This window comes from Eptatretus burgeri, chromosome 1 (assembly GCF_056783735.1).
Source record: "Eptatretus burgeri isolate ZD-2024b chromosome 1, Ebu_testis_v1, whole genome shotgun sequence".
Lineage (NCBI taxonomy): Eukaryota > Metazoa > Chordata > Myxini > Myxiniformes > Myxinidae > Eptatretus > Eptatretus burgeri.
In genome coordinates, this window is record NC_140961.1 from 96,676,785 (window position 1) to 96,701,784 (window position 25,000).

The 25,000-nt window shown below is 40.9% G+C and overlaps 1 protein-coding gene across 4 annotated transcripts in view; it reads left to right on the forward strand.

Annotated features, from left to right (window-relative positions):
- The window catches only part of LOC147035003 (rhotekin-like), a 164,734-nt gene that overhangs the window by 68,902 nt on the left and 70,832 nt on the right, over positions 1-25,000 (forward strand). For 3 of the 4 annotated variants that reach the window (XM_085892324.1, XM_085892320.1, XM_085892312.1), the window contains exon 3: positions 24,151-24,209. The exons of the other annotated variant lie outside the window; for it this stretch is intronic. In XM_085892324.1, coding sequence (XP_085748450.1) covers positions 24,151-24,209 — 59 coding nt within the window. The remainder of the gene's footprint in view (positions 1-24,150; positions 24,210-25,000) is intronic. 4 annotated transcript variants of the gene reach the window in all.

The window sequence follows — 25,000 nt, forward strand, 5'->3', positions numbered from 1 at the left end:
CGGTTACTTTGAGCGGTTGTACCAGGCTGATCCCCCAGCTGACAAGTTGGATGTCAAGGGTGTTACAATCCCTGTTGCTGACCCTAAAATCAACTGTGGTCCACCTTCGCTTGTGGAAACACGGGCTGCGGTGAACCAGTTGAAACGGGGCAAAGCTCCAGGGATCTGTGGCATCCATGCCGAACTTCTCAAGGCTGGTGGAAATGCTGCACTCGTGTCGTTGCATGCAGTTTTGTGCTCTTCCTGGAACACAGGCATCATCCCAACTGACTGGAAGAGGGGCCTTGTTGTCCCTCTCTGGAAAGGGAAGGGTGATCGCCAAGACTGCAACAACTACCGAGGGGTGACGCTGCTCTCAGTGCCGGGCAAGGTCTTTGCTCGGATAATTCTTGATAGGGTTCACCACCATCTGCTTGAGCACCAGCGTCCAGAGCAGTCAGGCTTTACACCAAAGAGGTCAACGATTTACCGTATCCTTGCACTTCGTGTCCTCACCGAACGCAGACGAGAGTTTCGGCAGGGGCTGCTTGCAGCCTATGTTGATCTCTGTAAAGCGTTTGATTCAGTGAATCGGGATGTCCTCTGGAGGATTCTTGGTCTTCGTGGGGTGCCACCAAAACTGATCGATCTGATGTCTGAACTCTACTCTGGTACTGAGAGTGCTGTGAAGTGTGGTGGTACCATCTCTGACTTATTTCCAGTTGTTACTGGAGTTCGTCAGGGATGTGTACTTGCCCCACACTTTTCAGCACTTGTATGGACTGGATTCTAGGGAGGATGTCGGAGAGATCAAGTTGCGGTGCATCGTTTGGGAATGTCAAGATCTCGGACCTTGATTTTGCAGATGATGCAGTCATCTTTGCGGAGACTTTAGACATCCTCTTGGGGGCCCTCGAGGTGCTGAATGAGGAGTCGGAGCCATTGGGATTACGGGTGTCTTGGGTCAAAACTAAGATCCAGGCTTTCGGTGACATCTTGGATGCTGCTGTCCTGTCTGTGTCTGTTTGTGGTGAGGATGTTGAGGTCGTGGAGAGATTCACTTACCTTGGCAGTGATATTCATGTCTCTGCTGGCTGCGAGTCAGAGGTCAATAGACGTCTGGGTCGGGCCTGGGGAGTCATGGATTCACTGGATCATGGGGTGTGGCGCTGCCGGTACCTGTGCGTGAGGAAGAAAGTCTGAGTCTTCAGGTCCTTGGTACTTCCAGTCTTGCTCTATGGGTGCGAGACTTGGACTCTGACCAAGGATCTGAGACGGAGACTTAATTCCTTTGGTACCAGGTCTCTTCGGAGAATCCTTGGCTATCGCTGGTCGGATTTTGTGTCCAACGAGCGGTTGCTGAGAGAGACTCGGATGAGATTTGTTACCTGCGTCGTCCGTGAGCGTCAGTTGCGGCTGTATGGACATGTGGCTCGTTTTCCTGACGCTGACCCTGCTCACCAGATTCTCTCAGCGAGGGAGTCTCATGAGTGGAGGAGGCCAGTGGGCCGACCACGTGCCTCATGGTTGCAACAGGTTGACCATCATCTCAAGGAGATGGGGATGGGCCTGGCATCTGCCTGGGGGATGGCCAGACAGAGGCCCCTGGAGTATCGGCGGAAAGTGGATGCAACGTCGCGCTGTTCTAGCACATGCTCCCGTACCTGACCTGATTCAGTTTTACAAAACCAGTTTGTCCAGTATTTCAAAGATGAGCTGCCTCCAGCTTCTTTTCCCCCCCTTATCAGGCAAATCTTGCACACGGCCTGACAAGCAAGCAAATTCACAGCAGGGTGTGTTCTTACCTTTCGCCTCACTTTTTTTCCGTTATCCAATTTTCCCACAAAGAAGTTTTAATTTTCCCATATCAAAACAATTTTGTCGACAATAAAATTTCTCTCAAGGAGGTCAGAACAAGTTTGTGGGCTTGAAGACTAGCTGCCCACCCTTTACCCTTCAGGCAAAGCACACACATTCCTTCACTCGACAGTACGGCATCATTTCCCCCCGACATACATCATAAACAGCTGATACTGTGCAGTTGACCGAGATAGTGCCAGGGGTTGGGGTGTTGATGATACTGTGTCAGTGTTGGAGTACCCCTGCCCCGATGCTGCAGACACCAGGACAGATGATGAGCCATGTCCTGTTATCTGGCTCGGTGCCGGCGCTGATTCTGCCGCATCCTTAGCTTGGCGCTCTGCACCTTATAATTGACCCTGAAGCGTCATCACCTTACCCGCCAAGGTTGCTTGCTTGACTGTGCTTGATATTTTAATTGCTTCCCCTTGCCATAACCCAAACCCCAGCCAATTCACTGGCGTTTCCTTCATGGATAGTTTATGGCGTCTCAGAAACTCTTCCCGCAGATTCTGCACTACTGGGAGGTCAAACGACCCACCCCTCTCTGGGTGTGATCTGGCTTTCAAAAGGAATTGGCCACTGTGGCTAATCCAGGTTTAGAATGATTAGCCACAGGAGAAAGGAAATAGCCACATATTTTGTTCAAAAGTGTTTTTTTTTTTGTTTTTTTTTGTTTTTTTAGCAATACGAAATAATAAGTTAATTTTAAGGCGGATGTGTGAGTTGGATGAGCGAGTTGGATTGTTCAGATTGGTTGGATGAGTGAGTTTGACGTGTGAGATTGGTTGAATGAACGACCATCAGGGGAGGTGGTGTGTGTGTGTGTGTGTGTGTGTGGTCGTTGTGCTTATAGTGGGGGATGGGAGTGGTTGTGGACCAGGATTGGACCAACCTCATGCCAGTAAAACTCACTCATCCAACCAATCTCACCCAACAACTTCACTCATCCAACCAATCTCGCACATCAAACTCGCACTTCCAACCAATGTCACACATCAAACTCACTCATACAACCAATCTCACCCATCAACTTCACTCATCCAACCAACCAAAGTCACCCATCAAACTCACTCATCCAAACAAACTCTCTCATCCAAACACTCGTACTACTACTGATTGTGTCAAAACTCACCTGGCAACCACTGACCCAACGAAGCATGGAGCGCCGAATCATGTCGAATCATTCCGGAAAAAAAAATTTTTCAAAAAAATTAAAATAAAATTGAGACGAGAATCATGCGTAATTTTGGTCGTTTTTTTTTTTTTGTTTTTTTTAACTAGAAACTAGTTTAAAACTACAAAAGTTAGTATAAATAAGCTTGTACGAAATCACACGTGATTCCAGTAATCAAAACATACAAAATGGCGGCCGTCTCAACGAAGGTTGAATTCTGTTCTAAAATCACCCAAAATTCATCTAAAACTGGTTAAAAAAAGCAGTAAAACATGGATTAGCCACAGTGGCTAATGGGTGGTAAAATATTAGCCACAGGTAAGGGGGATTGGCCCTGTGATGACGTGGCCAGCGGCAGCGCACACCCAGCCTCTGGCCATGGTAAGCTATCCTTAACCGTCCATTCTGCCCAGCAATCATCTTGTTCCACTGCTACCACCCCATGTAATTTAAACATTTGGTAAGCAGGGGTATCCCGAGAAGGTTCTTTCTTCTCTCGTTTTCCTGATCCGTTTCCCATCGCTATTGCTGGAACCCCTCCTGGAGTTTTTCTTGAGTCCTACTAGGCAGCCTCAGCCGTATGCCCTCGGCCCTCAAACCCCCCTTTCAGGACCTTAAGATAGCTACCCCCTGATAGACAATAAACAATTCTCTCCACATTTATCTTTACCGGTTCTTGGGTGAGGACAAGGGGCAGAAGCAGGGATGGACAAAACCTGAGGTGAGAAAGAGAATATATAATTTAAACTCCCCAGTACAAAGGCTTACCTTATTCAAATTGGTCACGGTGGCTTTTCTCTTTGGTCAGCAAGGGTCCATCCACACCTCTCCTCCACCTTGTCTCGCCCCTGCTCGCTGCGCCAATTGTCGAGGCGTGATCACCTTTTACTAAGGCATGAAGATGTTGATGTACTTGAGAGAAAATTGTTTATTGTATATCAATATATGCGGCCGCATGGAGAGCAACACACACCAGCAACACCAATTTAGCAATTGAGGTAACCCGGAGAGCGCTCTACTCGAATGATTGAATCACTCCCTCGTATATAGGCGATTTTATCTCCAGCGAATTCCAATGCACAATTCCTTTCTTTCATCCCAAGAGCCATCTGGATTACCAGCTGGCTTATATTCTGGCAATCTATATCAAACCGATAAGCATGATCAGAGGTTTTCCTCGCAGATCCTGCTACACAATGCTCCCTTGAATCACTCAAGGTTAAACCTTCCTTATCTCACACACAATGTCCCAAGCAGGAATATATGTTAATTAACTGCAGGCCAGTGAATTTATGTTCGGAAGAAACAAAAAGCATAAGAAAGGTACGAATCCCAACGTGTGTGTGTGTGTGTGTGTGTGTGTGTGTGTGTGTGTGTGTGTGTGTGTGTGTGTGTGTGTGTGTGTGTGTGTGTGTGTGTGTGTGTGTGTGTGTGTGTGTGTGTGTGTGTGTGTGTGTGTGTGTGTGTGTGTGTGTGTGTGTGTGTGTGTGTGTGTGTGTGTAATTGTTACGGCTGTGGAAATTCGCAGCACACCATAAAGGATTTCCCCAAGATCAGTTATATCGATAAGTGTGTGTTCGGTTATATTTCCCTACCGATGTCTAAGGGAATTATTCATGTACCCGGGCTGTGAATCTTTGAGTTAGCCGTTTTTCTTTTACTATCGTTATTTTGGACCAACCGCTTCACAACCACCACCACCAACACCTTCTCTACCACCGCCTGCGCCCAACCACACCACCCTCACTACCACCACAGAACGCCAGCCACGCGACCATTGCATCGACCACAGTAACCCCCACCACGTTGCCACCTCAGCAGGGTTGCGAGAAGCCTGGCATTCGTCGGGAGACAATGGATGACTGCCTCACCCCTCTCCCCCAACGAAAAACACGTGGGGAGGAAGAAAAAGAATGTCAGTTGTCACACCAAAAGAGCCGAACCGAACTCTCCTGGAATTTTCCCCCGCGAGCTGAGAAGGGAGGGGCGAATGCCCCGGGGCGATAAAAGGGCCACGTCGGAACGCCGAGAGGACAGTTGGTGGTTGGCGAGGTGATGAGAGTCTCTCTCCTTGGTCTCTTGGTATGGGTCGCGGTCGCTCTCTGAGTCGTCGGCTGCTGGAGGTTGTGTAGGTGTGTGGAAAGGAGAAGAGAGCGCAGCGCAGCGGAGCCAAGGCGCGTGGCCTGCCGAGCCGTGCCTTACCGTGAGTCGTGGAGACAGGACGTTGCGGGTCGCCCCAGGGAAGTTAAGGTAGCCAGCCTGGTCTTGCGGAGCCTCTGCGGTCTACATGGCTCCGTGTCAATAAAGACCTCAAGCGGTCCAGTCTGCCCCTCGTCTGTCCTGGGGTTTTTCTTTGCTTTTGAATGAACGTTGTGGCGCCATGTCCGCAAGTAGAACTGAAAAGTGACTGTACATAATAAATACACGGTGGTAGCTCTTTGTCTGGCTCGCTTCTTGTCCCTACCCCCATTCGTTGTATAATTGCATACCTACATGACTGCATATGTGTTGTGTGTGGAATAAATGTGCTTGTTTAAATGTAACCCATTCGTTGCGTCATCTTTCCCGATTTGAACTGCCATATTGCCCTCGGAATATAGTTTGTTTTTAAATAGCCGGTAAAGCGATCGGGTCCAATGGGGCTCGCGATAACACCCCGCTCGGTTATCCCAAACGGAGCGAGCTTCATTAAGCAGCTCATGTCCCAGCGGCCCCGTTGAGGTACAGCCTCTCAGTAGTCTGCCCACGCGAATAATTAGGTATATCGACAATTCGGCGATTGACCCTGTCGCGCGCGGGTGGATATTGACGAGGCTGTGGTGTGCTTAAAAAGACACCCGTGGCTGGTTTCCGGCGTTGATCCGGAAAGCCGCGACTGGATTGTCCGTTCGGTGGGCAAGATGGCCGCCATTGGCTAAACGCGGTCGTTCGCACGCCGGCGGGCAGAGATCCACAACAATATATATAATATATATAATATATATAATGTTCTTCTACTGATTTACAAATGTAGTAAAAGCTGTATCGACGTGTTCACAATGTGTTGGTACTGTCCATACTTTATAGACGATATAACATTCTAAATAGTTTGTACAGAGACATGACAGAAGTAAATAGAAACCATGATTTCTAAATAATTTATTTATTGAACGTTTGAAATAAATTTGATTCATTTTAATACATACACTAGTACTTGGTAGACTTGCCATTTGCAGATTTCATTTCTTTTACTCTTTCAGACATAGAACTACCGAGTTCCGAAATTTTCTCTCATGGGATTTCTGCCCAGGCTTCATGCAAAAGGTTTAGGGATTCTGCCTGTGACGTTTGTTCCCTGGACTTCTTCCACACAGCTCGATCCAACATGGCCCTGAGGTGTTCCATGGGTTTCATGTCAGGAGAGTGACTTGGCCATGGAAGTCACTTGATCCCATTTATTTCCTGCCATTCTTTGGTCTTTTTTTGGAGTGTGGCATGGAGCTCCATCTCCCAAAAACAGAGTGTTGTTTTTGACCATCTTACCAGTGGAGAAGATGGGGAGAAGTCCATCCTCAAGGATAGAAATGTGTATCATAGAGTTGGTGTTGTCACAACACTCCACAAGCTCTGACTGATCAGTGCTCCAGAATGCTCCCCCACACAATCACTGAAAAACCACCGTGTTTGACAGTTTCCTGCAATCGGTTCAAAGAAAACTCTTGACTAGGAAGTTTCCCGACCCCTACACGTCCACTTCCAATTGAGCAAATTGGGACTCATCTGTAAAAAATGACAGTTCGCCAAAACTCCAAGGGTCTGGTGATCATCTCGTCAGCCCACTTCTTTCTCCTTTGAATGTTGGCTGGTCTAAGAAGAGGTTTTCACCAGGAGGTTGATACACCAGGACACCAGGAGGTTAACTCAGCATTTCATCCTTCTGAGGTCGGCAAAATGAGTACCAGTGTACTGGTAAGGGGGACACTGCATCAGCGGCATAGCTGTGACCCAACCAATGATGCAACCAGCAGCCACAGGCTGCACTCAATAGAGAGAGAGTGCAATTCTCTGAGTAAAACTTGCTTTATACAGATGAAATTAATAAATTTAAGGTGTCTATTTACTTCTGTCGTGTCTCTGTACTTTATAGAAATATGTGAGTAGAGGATAAAGGGGGTTTCTAAGGCATCCATTCAAATGAATGAGGAAAAATGGAAAAACGCTCTGAATCAATGTCTAAAAAGCCCAAAACAGGAGACCGATTCCTCCCCCTTCCATGCAAACAAAATGTAAAATTGAGACCGTCTCAAGGCCCATAAGGTCAAAATAGAAGACATCTCTGCCCCATTGAGACTTACTGATTAAAGCACTTCTTTCCTTTTATATTTTCATTCCATTCATATTTGTTCATGTTCTACTTTCGGGAATAAATTAGTTTTATTATAACATTCATTTCCATCTAGTGTAATCACTTTATCTCTTCAAGCACGAAACCTTTGGTTGCGTAAAATGGGGAAGTATTTTTAGAACACAGTCAAATGAGGAAGTATTATGTGTCCGTGTCTGATAGTTATACAGCACTAACAGAACAAAGTTTCGTTAAAAACAGCTGTTAAACGTAGATTTTATCAAAATCATTTAAAGCATTTTCATTTTCGTGTTAAAATGAGTCTGACTGCTTGAGAAAGTCTCGCCCACGTCTCCCCCAAGCTGTCTCACCCGAAACAAGTCATTTTCTTTCGTGGAAAATATGCTTTGAAAAAAACCATTGTTGTGAAATCTCCCATTACGTCATCAAGTTGCTTATTTAAACCGACTTGTGGGCCGTTCGTGTTTTATTACGAAAATGGAGCATTCAGATTCTTACGACAACCTTACAGATCAATCGTTTTCACCAGATGACAGGTGAGATTCTCAACCCAATTTATTATTTATTGTTTAAAACAGAATTAAATCACTATACAACCAATAATTATTGTATGTCTTTTTTTTTTTCAACAGGTTGTTCTGGATCAGAACATCGTTAACAGATGTGGAGAATGAATTATCTGATTTACATGACGAGTGGATAAAAATGAACGACTTTCTTGAAGAGATTTATTCGTTTTGAAATCAACTGAATTATATTATTGTTGACTGGAGAGAATTACTCTCACGTAATCTAATGTGGAATGAATTGAGGTGAGGAATTATCACTTTGTTTCTGTCTGTCTGTCTGTCTCTGTCTTTCTGTTTTGTCTCTGTCTCTGTATGTCTGTCTCTCTCTATCTATCTATCTATCTCTATCTATCTATCTATCTATCTATCTATCTATCTATCTATCTATCTGTCTGTTTCTGTTTCTTTCTGTTTCTATTTGTATCTGTCTCTATCTTTCTGTTTCTATCTGTCTCTGTGTTTATGTCTATTTGTCTCTGTCTCTGTCCATTTGTATCTGTTTCTATCTGTTTGTCTGTCTCTCTGTCTCTGTGTGTCTGTGTCTCTGTCTCTGTCTCTGTGTCTGTGTCTGTGTCTCTGTCTTTGTCTCTGTCCCTGTCTCTGCCTCTCTCTATCTGTCTCTGTCTCTCTCTATCTGTCTCTGTCTCTCTCTATCTGTCTCTGTCTCTCTCTATCTGTCTCTGTGTCTCTGTCTGTCTCTGTGTCTCTCTGTCTCTGTCTCTCTCTGTGTGTGTGTGTGTGTGTGTGTCTGTGTGTCTCTCTCTGTCTCTGTCTCTGTCTCTGTCCTTGTCCCTGTCTCTATCTGTCTCTGTGTCTCTGTCTCTGTCTCTCTCTATCTGTCTCTGTGTCTCTGTCTCTGTCTCTGTATCTCTCTGTCTCTGTCTCTGTATCTCTCTGTCTCTGTCTCTGTCTCTCTCTATCTGTCTGTGTCTCTATCTGTCTCTATCTGTCTCTATCTGTCTCTCTCTGTCTGTCTGTCTCTGTGTCTCTCTCTGTCTCTCTTGAATACCTGTTTTTTTATTTTCAGCATTAAAACTGAATCATACATGAGTTGTGAAAAGAATGAATTTCACAACCTTGAATGGGAAGATGTTGAAATTCCATGGGGTGATGATTCATTTCCAACTTGTTCCAGTTTAAATGTTCATCTGGAGGAATCTGACATGACACTATCTTCTGGAGGTTAATGTTATATTTATTATTTTAATCACATCATTATGTAATTATCTTCATATACCCTAATTGTTCTTCACTTTGTTTTGAACAGAACATGTTGATTGAGTTTCAAAAGCAAAACAAACCATCTAGTGGAGGACAAAACCAACCCAAGTGTGCACATCTGGATAAAAGTGTGAATTTTAGCACACAAGTAGTTTAGACCTTGACAATCAAAACAAGGATAAATGTGTCCAAGAGCCGCGTCATAAAGGTTTTGTCTTCACCAGAAGAAGAGGAAGAGGAAGAAGAAGCCAAAAAACAACAACTTCCGATATTTCGTCACGTGCCTTGATTGAGCCAATAGTGACACCCGTCATGGCCGATTGTCATTGATGACGAGAAAATAGTGTATTTAGGAAATTGCAATACATTCAATGGAATAATCTTTAAATAGTAACGTGAACTTTTCGAAACTTAAAAGCAAATGTCCGAATATATTTAAAAGTTCATGATAGACGCTCTCAAAAGGCACCCTCAATGCGAGGATGTGTACAAGTGTTTAGTATTTAAGGAGATCCGGATTCTGTATATAAAAGAGCCGAGTCCGAAATGTTTTGTCTTCACAAGAAGAAGAACAACGCCGAGCTCCCTTGGAGCCACGTCTCGCCTTGCGAGACGCGGCTAAAAATTGATGGAAGCACTTTGACACGCCCCTTTTATGGCCGCCATCTTGGATTTCAAGATGACCGCCATCGAAAACCTATTTTATTCTATATCTCAAACTAAACCTGCTAGTGTTTATTTCAGTGGCTACACCCACATTTATGGGGTCTAGGAATGTGATGAAGTCGATTTTAAATAGCTCAGGTAGCAGCCATATTGGATTTCTAAAATGGCTGCCATTAGCAACATAATTCAACGAAACTCCAATACCTGAACAAGCTAGGAAAATCAATCTAGTATCATGCGTATTTGTTCCGTCAAGGAATCAAAACAAATTTTAAAAAGCTGTTTGATTGTTATACAGTTGTATATGGGAAATCAAGATGGCAGCGACATGTGCCATAATTTTAATGATATGTGAAAGATACAAGCTAGTTAGGTCAATGAATGAAAAAATGCCTGGCATGATAACATTTCACTGACTATTTACAATAACAAAGACAACTGACATTCCCAACTTGAAACATATGTCTGCAAAAGGTAATGATGTACCTTACATCAATCTGCTTTAACACCGGGTTTTTAGATTCAGTATCAATGGAGCACATTCAAGTATGACAACTATTCAAATCATTGATCGGCTGTCATTTGCACAACATTTTGAATAGTCGGGCGGCTATATTGACCGACTCTGGTCGGCTGAATCATCATTGACAGAGATGCAGTTTCAACAAATGTCAACTACCATTAGATGGTATCATTATTGATGCAACCACCTTGGCATCGGCAGAGGAGTGTACATCGCAGACTTGCTCTTGAACATTTGCAGTTGCCCCTGCAAACTTTAATGCACCCACAATGAAAAAGCAGTGCACATGCTTTACTTGCATCTGGTAGTACAATCTAGAGTGGAGCATACACGTTGCTCTTTTCATCCTTCACCCACCCTGACTCTGAGGCATCAGGTAAGTCCTGCTGTGGTTCGAGACACTGATTCCAGATGTGAGACGCTTGGTAAAGGGCACGGAAAGCATGCTGCAGTAGTGCCTGTTGGGTAGGTGGGATGGTATCAAGTGTTCGAGTTCCTTGGGGAAAAAAGCTCCCGACGAGCAACATTGACACGAGAAGCATTTGATGTCTTGGCATACATAAAGATCGTGAACCTTTTCAAGAGCTCCATGTGGATACTATCAATGCTTAGCTACTCTGGATGAGCCATCAGCACAGTTAGGGTATCTGTAATCTGCGGGAAGGCCTCCCATGTTGCCCATGCAGTTCACTTTCTAATACCGAAGATGGGTGAGGTGGTATCACACCCTGTATAGGCATGGAACAGAGGCAAAGTGTGGCATTTCTGTGGTCCTAGATTTTGAGCGACTGTGTGCACTGGAATAAATTGACGATTCTTTCCAGTACCAAAGTCTATTCAAAGTTCCTGGAGTCCAAGTCTTTCAAATATGCTAATGGCGATAACAACCACATCACTGTCAACAGTACGAACCATCACCTTGGAATGACCTTCACGTGATGCATCACTGACATGAAGGAACATTCTTCCATCTGCTTCGTGGTGGTTGCAAGGTGAAATATTCTGTAGGTCACTCTGTAATCTGTCAGCAGTGCCACTCACCAACACTCCGTCATCCTTTGTGGCATATAAATGTATCCCAGGGATAGTTGCAGATGAATGTGTGACTTCGTCGCTTAGATATTGAAACAGGCCAACTTTGTTTTCACTGTTTTGTAGGAAATGCTTCCAACTGGATGGAACTGGAGTTGTACCTTTTACAACAGTGCGAGCAACCTTTGATCCAGATCCTCGCTTTTCTTGGGTTTGCAGCTTGAGACTATCTTCTGGATGTGTCCCAAACTAAGTTCAATCTCCTCACATTGCCTTGTGCTGAAGATGAGAGGTAGGGTATGAAGTGGTGGGTGACATAATCATCAAATGTCTTTGCCTTGGTTGGTTGCACCATGTGAACTACATCTAGAACTTTAGCTGTTACATCAGGACCCGCAGAAACCTTTGGAATCTTCAGACATTCCAGAATATCAGATTTCTTGCCAGCTCGAAGCTTCCCTTGATCTGATAGGGCAGGTGGGTCCTTCTTGTTTTCATACCTAAAGAACTCATCAAGGTCACCATCTGGTCATGACTGCACAGAGAGAAACAGCGATGTCACAAGTGAAGCATCATGCTTGAGCATAGAAACTTTGCTCTCCTTTTTCTTCGGTTCCTCTGGCTTAGCAAAGGTCGGGACGAAGTTCCTCTTGATTGTGTCTGTTCGAGGAACAGAACAATTTACAAGGCAGTCTCTGACATAGCTCTCATGCAGTTCTTTCCCTTTCCCAATGGCATTGATGAAAGCCTCTGCTAAATCTGCACTCATGACTTCCCTTGTATCCATGGTCATGAGGTCTGGACCACTTTCATCCAGGAAAGGGTTACCTTGAGCCCTCATGACTTCAAGCAGAGAAAGAACATCTTTGCTGAAGTGATGTTGAAGACTTCCAGATTCTTCATGATGTCCTATGTCTGGACATTCAGCACTGATTTCTGCTGCTTCTTCAAACTCAGCAATGGCTCTGAGTTTCTCAGGAAGAGCCAAAATGTGCTCCTCCAGGGTGTCAGGAGAATCATAAATGTTGGACACTCCACCATCACCTTTGACAATCTTTGTGGTCTGCTCATGGCTGTGGTCCTTTGGTATCAGAGAGAACTTCCTTGGGCTCTTCTGTACCACAAAATTTCCCTTCATGAACTCCCTATGAACCTCTGGATTCTTCGATTCAAGTTCAACCATATCCTTGACATGAACAGGGAGCCATCTCGAGTAGTGCACTTGGTTCCAGATGAAGACATAATCGCACAATTAATCAATCACCTGAATGTATAGGGCAAAATCCCCCTCATGCAGGGAGCGGACAAAACGGCAATGCAGAAGTTCAATGTCCATCACCATGCACCAACAGGCAAACATATTTGACTTCATCTTCATGGCATCTTCCCAACTCTCCTGAGTGCCTGAACCCTCGTGTGTGTATGCTTCATTCTTCAAAATTGCCAAGGCTCGGAGGAATACTTGGTGCATGTACCTTGTCCATTTGAGATGGTGGTCCAGTTGTGACGAAAACGACTCTGCGTGTCCAGTCGTGAGAATGCTTGCCTTGCAGGCCATAGTTGCCATTCCAGAACCTTCAGTCATTACTTTCCATCGCTTCAATAACACTCAATATGCAGGGCACCAAGCATCAGTATGAACTTGTCCTCACTCAAGTGTGTGTCTGACCATTTCCATTGGATTTGTTTTCCAATAGCGTAGATTGGCTGATCTATCCCTAGAACAGGTGTTTGCACTGGATTGAGAAACTGGATTGCATTCCTTGTAAGGCACATTGTGTGCTTGACCATTGAAACGAATGCTGCCTTATCTGGAAACGTAGGTAGCACACCAGTTATCACCCTGGGCTTCACGGTATCTTCATGCATATGACTAGAACTGAAGCCTGCCCATGTCACCTTGTCATTATCATCAAGCTCACTTCCTTTGTTGAGAATGATATCAGATGCATGATTAATCCACGTTTTGTCTTTTGCTTTAGCTGATTCAATCCTGTCTCTCCCTGGTCTGACTGGCTTGTTGGTCTTTTTGAGAATAACATCATTGTTAGCATCAAGCTCTGCAGGTGGCACAATAGTGTAGAAGTCTGGCAATTGGGATCTCCGAGACTTGGCCACTTTGCTTATGTCCAGAGGTTCCATGACAACACCTGGGTTTTCATTTGAAACATGATTGGTCAACGTAATCAGAGTGCCATGGAACTCAACTTTTGACAAGTTCGATTCCTTGTGCTAATCAATATTGTCCATGTCCCCAGTTGTGAACACATTCTGTCTCATGTCACTTGGAATCACTACTCCATTAGTCCTGATTTGTTCACTTACTGCAGCAGCAAGACATTTGCTGACCTGCTGCTCTCTAATGTAGGTGATGGCGAGGCCAGGCTTCTCAAATACGTTAATCAGATGCTTAAATTTGCCCTCGACATGAAGTTTCAATCCAACGTACAGGGGGAAGGGTGTTTCACGTTCCTTGCTATGTCGCATCATCTGTGCCCCAGCTCGTGTTCGCTTTGTAGTATTGAAAATCATCAGCTGAGACAGAGTACATGCAACACGTGATCTTTGCTGATTAAGATCTGGTTCATTGTTGTTGACATCAGTCTGACTACCAGTAGGACCTTTAAGCACCACATTCATGAAAGCCAATAAAGATTCTGGGATTGGTGACCTCAAACAGTCAGGATAGACGTGTCCATCGAATAGCTTCTGTTCAAACAAAATCTGCTTGCGCAAGAACAAGGCAGTTTGAACAATCATGCGAGCTTCATTGTCACCCACTTCATTTTGACTTTTCAGTTCAGTCTCAATAGCCGTCCCAGCAGTTTCCTTTGAACAGAACATAGACACACGACCCCTTCCTTGACTGGCTTCAATTATTTCAGGCTCAATTTTCAATAGCTTCTCTTTGAACCTAGTGGAGTAAATGCTTTTGGGGTCAACAATTATGCCAAGGTCCTTCATTTTAGTGGTGTATAGGACTTTCAGTTCGTTCAAAGGGAAAACACGCTTTGATTCAACAATATATGTCACCAACTCTTCAACAACAAGTGGATTAAAAGAATGTTCAGATTCAGACTGTGTTGCAGATTCAGCTCGCTCCACTGATCGTGCAGCATTTTCAAGTCTGACATAACAAGTTTGGTAATAGGTGTCCATTGCATGCAAATCTGAAGCTGTGGCTAGTTTGGCCAAGAGTTCTCTATTTCTGGTTTTTGTTGCCCAAGACTTGACAGTTGAGTCGACAGCATCTGTTGAAGCTTTGTGTAGTCTCTCCCCCTCAATATTCTGTCTACACAGAATGCATTCCGGTTCAACATGACTAACAGTTGGAGTGACCATTGACCTAGTCTTTTTAGGGCTCTGCACCTCAACCTGTTCCTCAGAAGTTCTTTTCAGTTTGAGTTCAGCACGCTTCACCATAGTTTGATTATAGTTCGTTCTGCAGCTTTTGTGAAACACAGATTTTTAGACAGCATGTTGGAAGCCTTTAGCACTTCCATACCCTTTGGCAGTGCATTCGCATTTTTGAGATCATACAAGTCCTTTTCCAATGTCTCATATGAAGTATGAAATCGCTTCTGATTGGCAGGGCATCGAACATCCTCATCAGTCTCTTGCTGACACAAGCAGCACAAATTCCAGTTAAAGGACCCTTTAGATGCAGCTTTCATTATGTACTATCTTTACTTTTCATCAGAAAACTGTACTTTACACCATGACCAAAGCCCTGAAAAATATAAAATGAAGACATCTTAGTTAATTCCTAGATGATGACAAAACTGAATGTGTTGGACTTCCTAATATTGTATTTATCTAAAATTCCTTGAGCTGAAAAATATGGGTATAGACACCAGATTGAATATTCAGCTTGTTGGGTTATTGAGATATTACTGATTGTACTTTGCAAATGCAGCCATTTTGAATTTTTAAGAAAGTCAATGTGACTATCAGCAGAGTTCTTTAAAATTTACATAATTATATTCTTGGATTCAATTAATATGAATGATACCAAATTTATCCTCCTAACCTGTTCGGTGATCAAGATAAGATAAGCGAATTGCTCAGGCATTGAGATGTGATTGTATTATGTTGCTAATGGCAGCCTTTTTTTTTTTTTTTAGAAATTCAATACAGCTGCCATCTGAGCTATTTAAAATTGACTTCATCACATTCCTGGACCCAACAAATATGGGTGTGGACACCAATTTTATCTTCCTCGCTTGTTTGGTTATCAAGAAATCATTAAAAGTTAGTCGTGAATGGTGGCCATTTTGAATTTTCGACTTGTTCAAGATGGCTGCCACCTGAGCCCTTTCAGAGTTGGTCCATATGATTCCTCGACCCCATAAATGTGGGTGTAGCCACTGAAATGAACTCTAGCTGGTTTAGTTTCGGAGCTATAGAATAAAATAGGTTTTCGATGGTGGCCATCTTGAAGTCCAATATGGCGGCCATAAAAGGGGTGTGTCAAAGTGCTTCCATCAATTTTTTTGATTGTCAAGGTCTAAACTACTTGTGTGCCAAAAATCGCGCTTTTATCCGGATGTGCGCACACTTCTGCACCAAGATCCCCCACTAATCAGACTGCTGCGAAAGAAGATTTTGTTCAATGTTAATATGGAATAGGCAAAGCCTCGAAGCGAACGTAGAATTCTTCTTACATTCGCTCTGACTTTACCTATAACGTGTTCACAACTGTATACTTGCCAACGATACCGTGGTACGTGTAAGCGCCGCATAGCTGATGATTTTGACGCAATTTCCAGTTACTTCGGCCTGGATTCGGGATCAGCGATCAAATAATGTAAATCATGATTAAAAAATTTTTTTTGATGATGCGGGAAATATCTTTATTAAAATTAACTTTGGGAAAAAAATAATTGAATAAATAAATAAATAAACAATCACTTTTGCTCAAGAATAAAAGAAAATATAAGTTCCGGAAAGAGTTTCAAAATCACTCCCGATAATGTTAAATACAAAAACATTTCCTGTCATGAAAAAATCACTTTTGGAAGTATAAAATTCACTTTGGGAAAAAAAATAATTGAATAAATAAATAAACACTTCCGGTCATGATCTCCCGGCATGCATCATTCCCCATGACAAAAACCAGAAACAAAAAAAAACGGAAGCAAAAGGGTCATCGCCAACGACACGATTCACAATTGCCAGGGTATTGTGTTGTATTTGTTGTTTCCTATCCTCTCATGTGCATGCGTTAAGTAATATTCACAAGATAGAAATAAAACCCGATCGTGTTTATACACCGCACAGCGTTTAAAAACAACCGGAAGCAAAAGGTCATATCCAACGACACGAATTCCAAATAGCCAGGGGTATTTTGTTGTTGTTTCCTATTCTCTTGCGTGCACGCTTTTAGTATGAAGCTCACTGCGTTCGCTATTACTTTTGTTTAATTATAAATGCTTTCTTAAAATTATCTGATTTTGAATTATAAGAAGAGAGTAAAGGGGAAGGTGCGCTCCCCCAACGACCCACTAACCCCCTCATCCCACCCCCCTCCCCTCCCCGGGTGTGTGTGGGGGGGGGGGTGGGGTGAGGGGCACACAGGGGGGGATGAGAGGGGTGGGTGGGGCTTATGTGGGCGGGGCTTGCGTGGGTGGGGCTTGCGTGGGCGGGGTTTTTGCGTGAGCGGGGTTTGTGTGGATGGGTGAAGTGAATTTTTTAAATAAATAAACGTGTGTGGGGAACTAATTCACTAATTAACTAATCACTAATTATGTGAATATGATGAATGTGGTTTTTGTGGGGTGGAGCTTGTGTGGGGTGGGGTTTGTGTGGGTGGAGTCAAAAAGGGGTGAAGTTAAAAATAAAAATAAAAAATTTCAATTTATCTTTGTCTTTTGTAATTCCTTTGAATAAAATGAACCTAAAATCTCTTCCCCCTTTAAATCATATACCTTATAAGTCCAAGGAACTGTATCTACCACATCAGTGATATAAAAAATCTCATTTGTCCATTGTTTAGTATAACCTTTTTCAAAATGAGATTTCCACCTATATATTCTCACTATATCACCAACTTTGAACTTAGGCTTTCTGACATTAATCTCTTTTAGATATTCTAATTTTGTAAATGTTTCTGTTGGTTTGGTATTCGATGAGGTGTGAATCGTATCATTATACTTATCTACAATATCCTGAATTAAAGATGACAATTGTTGAGAACCGAGTTGAGTGAATTTTCTATATCGTCTCTTTTGAAGTGCTCATAACAACCGCTTTTCCTTCATTCAAGGTACTGAATAATGTAATGCTGTTATTTTAAAGAAAATTCAAAAATGTCTTGTTATAGAACTCTGCACCCTCATTAGTCCACAATTTTTTAGGTTTTCTCCTACTTTTATGAAATATCTGTTGAAAGGCTAACATAAGAGTATTACCTGTTTTGTTTTTTAAAGGGACAACCCATGCACATCTACTCCTCAAATCAATAACAGCTAAAGCATACTTGTACCCCTTATCATTGAGTTCAATCAAATCTGTGGACCAGATATAATCAACTTCCTTGGAATAAACCTTCCTTCTATGAAACTTTGTGATTATTGGTTTATGTAATTCATCAGCTAATTGTTCTTCAGTCTTAATGACATCATTAGAGCCTATAAGTTTTTGTTTTTTTTGAATTTCCAAGCCCAAGTTTCAATTTAGCACTGATCATCTTCTTCACGAATGGTCCATCAACTTTTTCTCTCAAGGTTGGATTTTGCATCACAGACAAATTATACAATATTTCTCTATTGGCATCATGTATTTCTTCCAAAGTTGTTGTATTCCCATAATCAATATTGTGCCTCGTGCACACTTCATCAACCCTATTGATGGGTTTACTCCATGATTTAGGATTGTCTGCCTCATCTCATCTTTTATCCAAGTGTGTGCCTGGACCACAGAAAGAATACCCTGGTAGATGTAATTCCCATGGTATTCCAGCAGTTGTAAATTTACTTCCTGATAAAAACTTTTGTATATCTCCTCCACGTTTGTGTTTGGAGATAAATTTACTCTTTTTTTAGAGCCGTACACCGAACATGTACCTTTTTGTATAACCCTGTTATTTATACTTCTAAAGTGAGATATTTTTAGTATCACTTTTCTTTTTACATTTGAGACAATAACTCATTTATTTATGAGAAAAATTCCTGCAGAGTGCGAAAACCTTTTTAGTTTCCAACATGCTCATTTGAATCTTAATTTTTAGAACATAAAGAATCCTCAGAAATGGCTTCACTCTCTCCTCCATTTATTGAAGAAAAAAAATGGAAACATTAATTAAAGTCAATTACACCAACATCATCAATAATATAATCTTTATCTCCTCTTTCTCGTTTATGTCTTCTCCCTGAAACCGATGTTAATAGTCTTGACGCAAATATTTCTCATAGACTTGTCAATTCTTTGTTTTCCTCCTCGGTGCGTTGAGATTTATTTGTTTTCTGTATTACCCCCAATCTTTTTCTAATCTCACTGGTTTCCATATTTTTATATTTATTTATTCTCTCTTCTCCCTCACCTCCTCCTTCTCCCTATTCTCTCTTTTCTCCTCCTCTCTCTTCTCCTTTTCCTCCTTTGTCTCAGTCTCTTCAACTCTTTCCTCATCCCTTACTATCCTTGAATCACTTACACCCCATAGAATATCATACATACATTCATCAGGATTTCTTGTTATTCCTGTATCCAAAATATTTTTTTTACAACAGGAAACCAATAAAATTTCTTCTGAATTTCTAAAAGAGCCTTGCGTTTTCTTAACTTTATAATTTTTTCATTATTTAAAATTTTAATTAAATCCAAAGTTGTTGGTTTATTAACATCAGTATAAAACCAATCTTTTATTGAAAATACCTCATTCTTATGTTGAAGAACATATTTATTAAAATATGGAATACCCTTTTCTTGAAGGTATGCTTGGACACAGAAATGATAATATTCTTGAAGCCTTCTTGCTGTAATTTATGTGTTAGAAATATATGACAGATTAATATAATGACAGGAAACACCCCCTCCCCCAATCTTCCCATAGTTGAATCATTTTGTATTTCCTTACTTATTATATATAATCCTGTTTTTTCTGTTTTCATGATATAAACTATGGCATCACTATGATTAAATCTACCCTTATTCAATTCTTTTATTTGTTGTTTACGAATCGTGCTTCCAAAAAACTCATTCTCGGCACCAAGTGGATAATATTCTTCCTTACGAGACTGATTTAATTGTTCCAGGTCTTCTCGGTCAATTTTAAATGACCAATTATACCCTAAATCATTCATATCATACCCCCATTGTTCTATTCTCATACAAACGATACACCCTTCTTTATAGAAATTCATTTGAAATGGCACTGTGAATTCTGTATGACCTGGAGATAAAATCAACACTTCTGTATCTTTGGAATACATGACCATTTTATTTAAGGATATATATATATATATACATATATACATATATACATATATATATATATATATATATATATATATATATATATATTGTGATAAATCACTTAATCTCACCAAGTCATTCGTGTTAGTCGGGCTTGGATAATTTATTAATTTACAAGCATTTTTCATATTAATATTTTTTTGTTGTACTATATTTCTGTCATTCAGCCTGTGCCTTTGTGTAATAATTTGATAAATCAATATCCAGTTCTTTGGATACACCAATGATAGAACCATCTTTACCAACTTGTCATTTATATTAGATTAAAAATAATGTCATTAAAAAATTAATTTTTGTTGAGTTGAAATAACACATTGAGGCATAATTGACCACAACACTTGGAATTTAATTCTTGGACTTGAAATGTTTGATAAACACCATTCTGTAAGAATTTTATAACTTCAACAGGTGGTGGAAGACCAAAACTATCAAAATAATATTTGTCTTGACTATTAAAAATACAAACCCAATGAGAACCGTTCGCATTATTATCTTCTAACTTCATAATAATATTCTTTGTATGTTTAGACACGTTTGTTCATTCATCTCTCGTACAAATAACCACATTATGAATTTTTTATTTCTTACAATATTTGACAAATTCTAAATTTGATGTTGTATTCTTTCCAAATTCTTTAAACCACTCATCAATGCTCATTTATTTATTAGAAAGATATAATCAATTACCCTTTTTAGTTAATTTTCCACCTGCTTGTGAGATAGAAGAAAGCATATCTCCAACTAACAATCTCACTTTATCAGGCAGAATTTTAAGTTTTTCAGCATAATCTACAATTACACCACTTCCACTAATTTGTTTCTCCAACTCTTTGTTCTGTCTTTCCAATTATTTTTGAGCCCGGAGTTGAGCCTTCCTTTCGTTGGCAGTTTTCACCGCTGCTGAAATACCACCCGTCAATGCTCCAGCCACACTTAAACCAGCAAATAAAGGAATTAGAAATTGGAGAAATTTTCCACTCGTCTCTCTTATTGAATATTTCTTCAACATTGGTTTTGACATTTTAATTTTAAGTGAGCCAGTATCGTTCAAGATTTTCACCTGTTCTCTTGTGAGCAAAACATCATTTCTTACTGCTCCTTTTCTCTGAATTGTATCAACGTTAATCGTACAAGGATTTTGATTTTGAATACAAGATGATAGTTTATGAAGATTGATTTGATTAACATATACCCCAGTTGGTACTTTACCACTCATTTATTTAACAAAAATATTATGTGAGAATAATCATAACACCATTATCTGATTTAATCTGTAATTCTGTTTTTTTCCAAAAGCAAACAATATGTATCAACTTCTTCACTCTCTCCTCTTTCTTCTGAATTTCTAATTGATACATTTATAGGGAAGTATCCACTCGATTAGACTATATAGTTTCCTTTTGTGCACTCAGGTCAATCGCATAGATTGTATGCAAACTTTTAAATGCTGTCATATCCAAAATAGGTTCTTTATTTCCATTGTTTTCACACACCTCTTGGTAAGACTTGTATGCTTCAGCATAATCATTTTTTTCCCAATTAATTAGGGAAATTAATTTATCAAAATTTTTGATGGTAGTGGAAAATGGCTGCCACAGCCATCAGCGGCTGAATTTGAGATGGCCTAATATCCAAATCTGTTCATAATATGATATGCCACTCATGTGTCAAATTTGGTGCTTTCCTCACAAAATGCACAATTGTTTTGCTAAGTTGCCCCATTAGTGGGGCAACTTAGCTAAATATAGCATAACAATTGTACATAACAAGTCAATTTAACATTTCCTCAATGGGGAAGAGATCAGTCTCCTATTTTGGGTTTTTGTGGCTTGAGACGGTCTCAATTTAACATTAGCTTGTATGGGAGGGGGAGGAAATCAGTCTCTTGTTTTGGGGCTTGATTCAGAGAATTTTCCCTTTTTCCCCATTCATTTGAATGGATGCCTTAGAAACCCCATTTATCCTCTACTTGTGTGTGTGTTGTTGCTATCGATTGGCCCCGTGACAGCCCTACATGAACAGGGCTGATAATATTCCACAGCCATGTCGGTCTGATTGGCCCTTGGGCAAATGTGTCTAGCGGTTCCATCCCCATCAGCCTGATTGACAGTCGTAGTTCCGCCCACCCCTCTGATCCCTCACTATTCCTTTACAAAGGAATACCGTTTTGTGTACTTTTAGAGGAATCCTTACAAGCTATTAAAATTTCAATCAGTTTGCAACTTCCTCTATAAATTGCAGTCGATTGGTGTTTAAACCAAGTTTATAGCTTAAGCCAATTTTGAATTATGCTGTCAGAAAAGAATAAGAATGACAAATGAGCACTTTTGGGTCTCATTTTTCTTGTTCAGGGATGATTTCCCAAACATTAATGAGTGTTATTGGATGTGGAATTCTCCACAGATGACTGGAAGATAATGTATAGGTTTTTAAGTTCTATCTTGGAAGATTGCTTTGATGATTCATGGTGTATAGGGCCAATGGAGTGTCAGTGCCATCTCCACATAAGAAGTCTACCAACTTCTTGACATGTAAAATGACCTAATTAAGATATTTTACTTTGATTGTTTTAAAGGGCTTTAGATTTTGACCAATTTTGCCACCCTCTGAAAATAGGTGTTTGGGTGGGGTAATTAATATGTGACTGATTTTCAGAACTTCCCCCTTTCTGTGCTGGATTACTTAAGACTTTTAATATCTCATAGAGGGCCACTTATCCGAATATAAAACAGTTGAGAAATTATTTTGCAATTTGACGTTGACCATATTTTTCATTAAATTCCTGGACGATGACAGATTTCCCGAGCTTAAAGTGCCCTGATTAGAGGAAGTCTATCACTGCAAATGCAGTTTTTACTTCAAACTACAGAAGCATGTGTAACTTAGGCTTGATTTAATTTTTGTTTTTCAAACCTTCATGATGCAAGAAAGAAATGCGTAATAAAATATATAACTTGTACACCAATGCAACTGCATTGTCCAATAGTGCGTTTTTATTTTCTACACATTCCATCACCTTTGAGGCATAATACTGAAAGTTCTTAAATGCCAACATAGCACTATCTCCCCTCTGGCCTCCCTTATTTTGTTACCTCCTTGATGCCATTGATTTGACTCTACGAGAGGTGGCGCATTATATTAACATCATTGATTAGCTTGAAAATGGCCTGCAGGGTCTTGTAACTCAAGCAAGGCCTGGGAGCTGCAAGCAGAGACATGTACAAAGAAGGCTCTTGTGTGTAGGAAAGCCAACAAAAAGTACGGAACTCCCATCAGTGATTCATGTTACGTACGTCCTTGGTTTTATCAACCAATAATCTCACCTTCATGAATAATTATTTATTTTCATCATGCCACCGTTCTCTTCTCACATGGAAGCTCAATTTGAATGAAAACAAATCCAAGTGTTGTGCACATTTTCCTTCCACAATTTCACTGAAATGAAACGGCCCTGGTTTCATGCAAAAAAATGCAACAATTTGTCGTTCATTTTTCATTTCATTTATTTCCTTTCATTTTTTTTTCTTTGTTAGAACTCTGATGACCTGGAACTGCAGTAGGTAGAGCACATACCTCCGCCAGGCTGAAGGGTACATTTTGTATCCCACTGATAGGCCGGATCTGCATCCTAACCTTAACCAAAATCGAATCTGCTTGTTCTTGTCAACTACCCAACTTCTCCACCAAGTTTTGTCATCCATCCACAACATTTTGAAATATCATGCTATATATCGTTTTTGGCCCTCTCTCAATGGTGAAGAATCATTTTTTAAAAATTTAAATGCATTTTCTCGTATCTGGATCTGGATCCAGATAATCACCAACATCGAATCAATTGGTCCTTGTCAAACACCCAACATGTCAACAAAGTTTCGTCCAAATCCATCCATTACCTTTTGAGATATCCTGCTCACAGCTAACCAAACAGACAGGGGTGAAAACAACCTCCACCAACCTTTGGTGGTGGAGGTAATGATGAACGAATTGACTGCTGCTTCATGTTGTAAATGCACAAAAAAATAGTAAAAGCTTTGTTGCAAAAATGTGAAACATTAGTATAAAAGTACAATGTATAAAATTTCCCATGTAAAGGACCCCTTCCCACGCCAAGTACAACCAGTAGTTTTAATCTCATTACATCCAGTGGTTCAGGAATCCATAAATGTCGAACAAACGCACAAACCGACACTTCTCAAATTTTAGTATGATTGTTGAATGATTGCAAAAGCCATTTTTATAGGAGTAATTGCTTTGTTTTCATGATGAATAAATAATCTTATTGTACATCCACTCCCACCCTTTGTAGTGTGTTCATAGCAGGTTTTGAGATGCCTCCAGTCTGCAAAGCAAAGCTTTCAATTTCAGGTACATCTTTTTTTATTATCAGCTAATGTTTTTATTGTTTAATTATGTCCAAGATTCATGGAGGAGCTTTATTCAACTCCGTCAAAAATAAATGTTTATAATTCCCACTTTATCATCCATGTCAAAATGTTTTTTTATTCATAGTCTTCAGCACAATCACAATCCTGCTCTGTGGTTTAGAGAGTAAAACATCACTGCTTTAGTTCAATGGTCATGACTGATTAGAGCAAGATCATCAGTTCTCATATGCACTCTGGTGTCGATGCTAAAAATCCCATGGTACAGGGTGACCACAAAATAACTTCATACGAAAGATATCCTATTACTTAATGCATGCGCACAAAGTGGAGCTTGTGTATAGTCAGCAGATTTGGATTTAGACCTGATATCCCCATTCTTTCAATACACCGTGGCCAACTAAAGAAAAATATTTTTCAGTCAAAATCAACCTGAAACTGAAACCCTTCACAAAGACTCAAACCGAGTTCAGGGTTAGATGCTTGAGGACAATGTCTACCAAGGAAGGCCACAATCCATAAATGATCTCAAAACGGCAATAACTGACAAAATCTGTTCCTTCACTGCAGCCGAATATATCAGAGTAATATACAAGCAGTCATAGACTGGTACTTACGAAATCGTCAACTTGACCTCTGACCTTGTCTAATAAAAGCTGTCTCCAGAGAAGGTAGCGACGCAAACCAGAAGTTTCTACGATGATTCTGTACCAAACCATCAAAAATCGAATGTTTGACCTCACTTGTTGCATCCAATCACTGTGACCTTGACCT